Source organism: Corvus brachyrhynchos, unplaced genomic scaffold, assembly GCF_000691975.1.
Source record: "Corvus brachyrhynchos isolate BGI_N302 unplaced genomic scaffold, ASM69197v1 scaffold200, whole genome shotgun sequence".
NCBI classification, from domain to species: domain Eukaryota; kingdom Metazoa; phylum Chordata; class Aves; order Passeriformes; family Corvidae; genus Corvus; species Corvus brachyrhynchos.
In genome coordinates, this window is record NW_008236184.1 from 5,374,788 (window position 1) to 5,376,333 (window position 1,546).

Below are 1,546 nucleotides of genomic sequence, written 5' to 3' on the forward strand. Positions count from 1 at the left end.
AGCTGTCCCAAGCATTCCCAATAATGTTTGAGAAAGCTTCACACCGTTGGCCAAAAATCCCAAAATTATAGACAATGGGAAGAATTTGTAATTCCTCTTTCAGCACGGCAGGACAGAGGGAGAGCAGGGATTTCCATGCACTACCCAGGGACGTAAAATCCCGGGAATGCCCCTTCTTGCAGGGAATTCTGCCGGAGGGCGCTGCGGAGGGGGGACTGCTCAGCCTTCAGCCTCTCGTTCGACGCCTCCGTCTTCGTCATCGAGAGCAGCAGGAGAAGGGTGGCCGTGGAAGCGACGCTGGAAAACCGCGGCGAGAACGCCTACAGCACCGTCCTCAACATCTCCTTCTCCAGGAACCTCCAGTTCGCCAGCCTGATCCCCAAGGTGAGGCTCCCAGGGGAGATCCAGGCCTTTCCAGAGGAGCTGCTAATCCCAGCCCGATGAGAAAGCTGCAGCCTAAAGCAGAGCCCAAATCTGGCTCCATCCCTCATAAATCAGAGCTGTTTATGGGCTCCGTTTCTAAGCACTTCCAGCTCTTTATTTTGGAAATACAAAAACGTTTGAGTTTTAAGAGCCTGAGCGAAGGTCAAACCCAGAGGAAATTATTTCCCTCTATTTTTCTCCTCCAGTCGTTTAAAAATGCTCCCTGCACATGGCCAAGTTCCTGTCAGGAATGAGTTTTTGCAGCTGAGAAATAACTCCTGGAAGTAGGGGCTGATCATGGGAATGTGGCCACAGCTCAGCACTGAGCCGGGCGATGTCACCTCTCCATGGCTTTCCCTGGATGATCCTAGAGTGTCCCATCTGCTCCTGAAAATTTCACCCCCCACGCTCACTCGATCTTGGAGCAACTCCTCCCTATTCCCAGTGAGGTTTGGGAATGTGCTGATACTGCTGAGCATTCCCTCACCCCGCCATGACTTCATCCCCGCCCGCAGATCCCATCTCCTTTGTTTTTCTCCGAGCCATGCCAAGGGAAAATTGTGGGGCTCGTTGCCCACAAAATAAGAAAAATGCATTTTTTGGAGATTATTCCAAACGAAGTGAGGGGAGCAGGGAAAATCCCCCATGTGGTGGGGAACAGAAAGCGCTGGGCAGCAGTGGCTGCAGGGAATATTTGCAGCTGGTTTTGGAAGAGTCACGGATAACGGGCTCCTGGCTGCTGCTCCTTATAAAGGAACATCCAGAGGGGATGGATATCAGTGCCATACAAATTAAAAGTTGCTGGGCCCCCAAAAAGTCCATAATTTCAGCAGATGAGTGGGAGAAGCTCCAGGCTGGTGCTGGGATATTCCAGCTCCTGGGTAGGACTTTTCCGGAGGCAGTGGTGCAAACTGAGACTCTTGTGGGATCTGACACAGGGATAAAAGCTGGAATAGCTCATGGTGAGGTGGACACCCGCTTACAACCAGGCTACAACCTCTGGTAGGGCTGTGGAGGAGGCAGAGTAGGGTTGGTGTCTCTTCCCATCCCATCCCATCCCATCCCATCCCATCCCATCCCATCCCATCCCATCCCATCCCATCCCACCAGGGCTTTGCGATGG

The 1,546-nt window shown here is 52.7% G+C and overlaps 1 protein-coding gene across 1 annotated transcript in view; it reads left to right on the top strand.

Annotated features, from left to right (window-relative positions):
- ITGA11 (integrin subunit alpha 11) overlaps positions 1-1,546 on the top strand; it is a 47,228-nt gene that overhangs the window by 33,265 nt on the left and 12,417 nt on the right. The window contains exon 20 of the mRNA XM_008637411.2: positions 183-384. Within this exon, the coding sequence (XP_008635633.1) occupies positions 183-384 (202 nt within the window). The remainder of the gene's footprint in view (positions 1-182; positions 385-1,546) is intronic.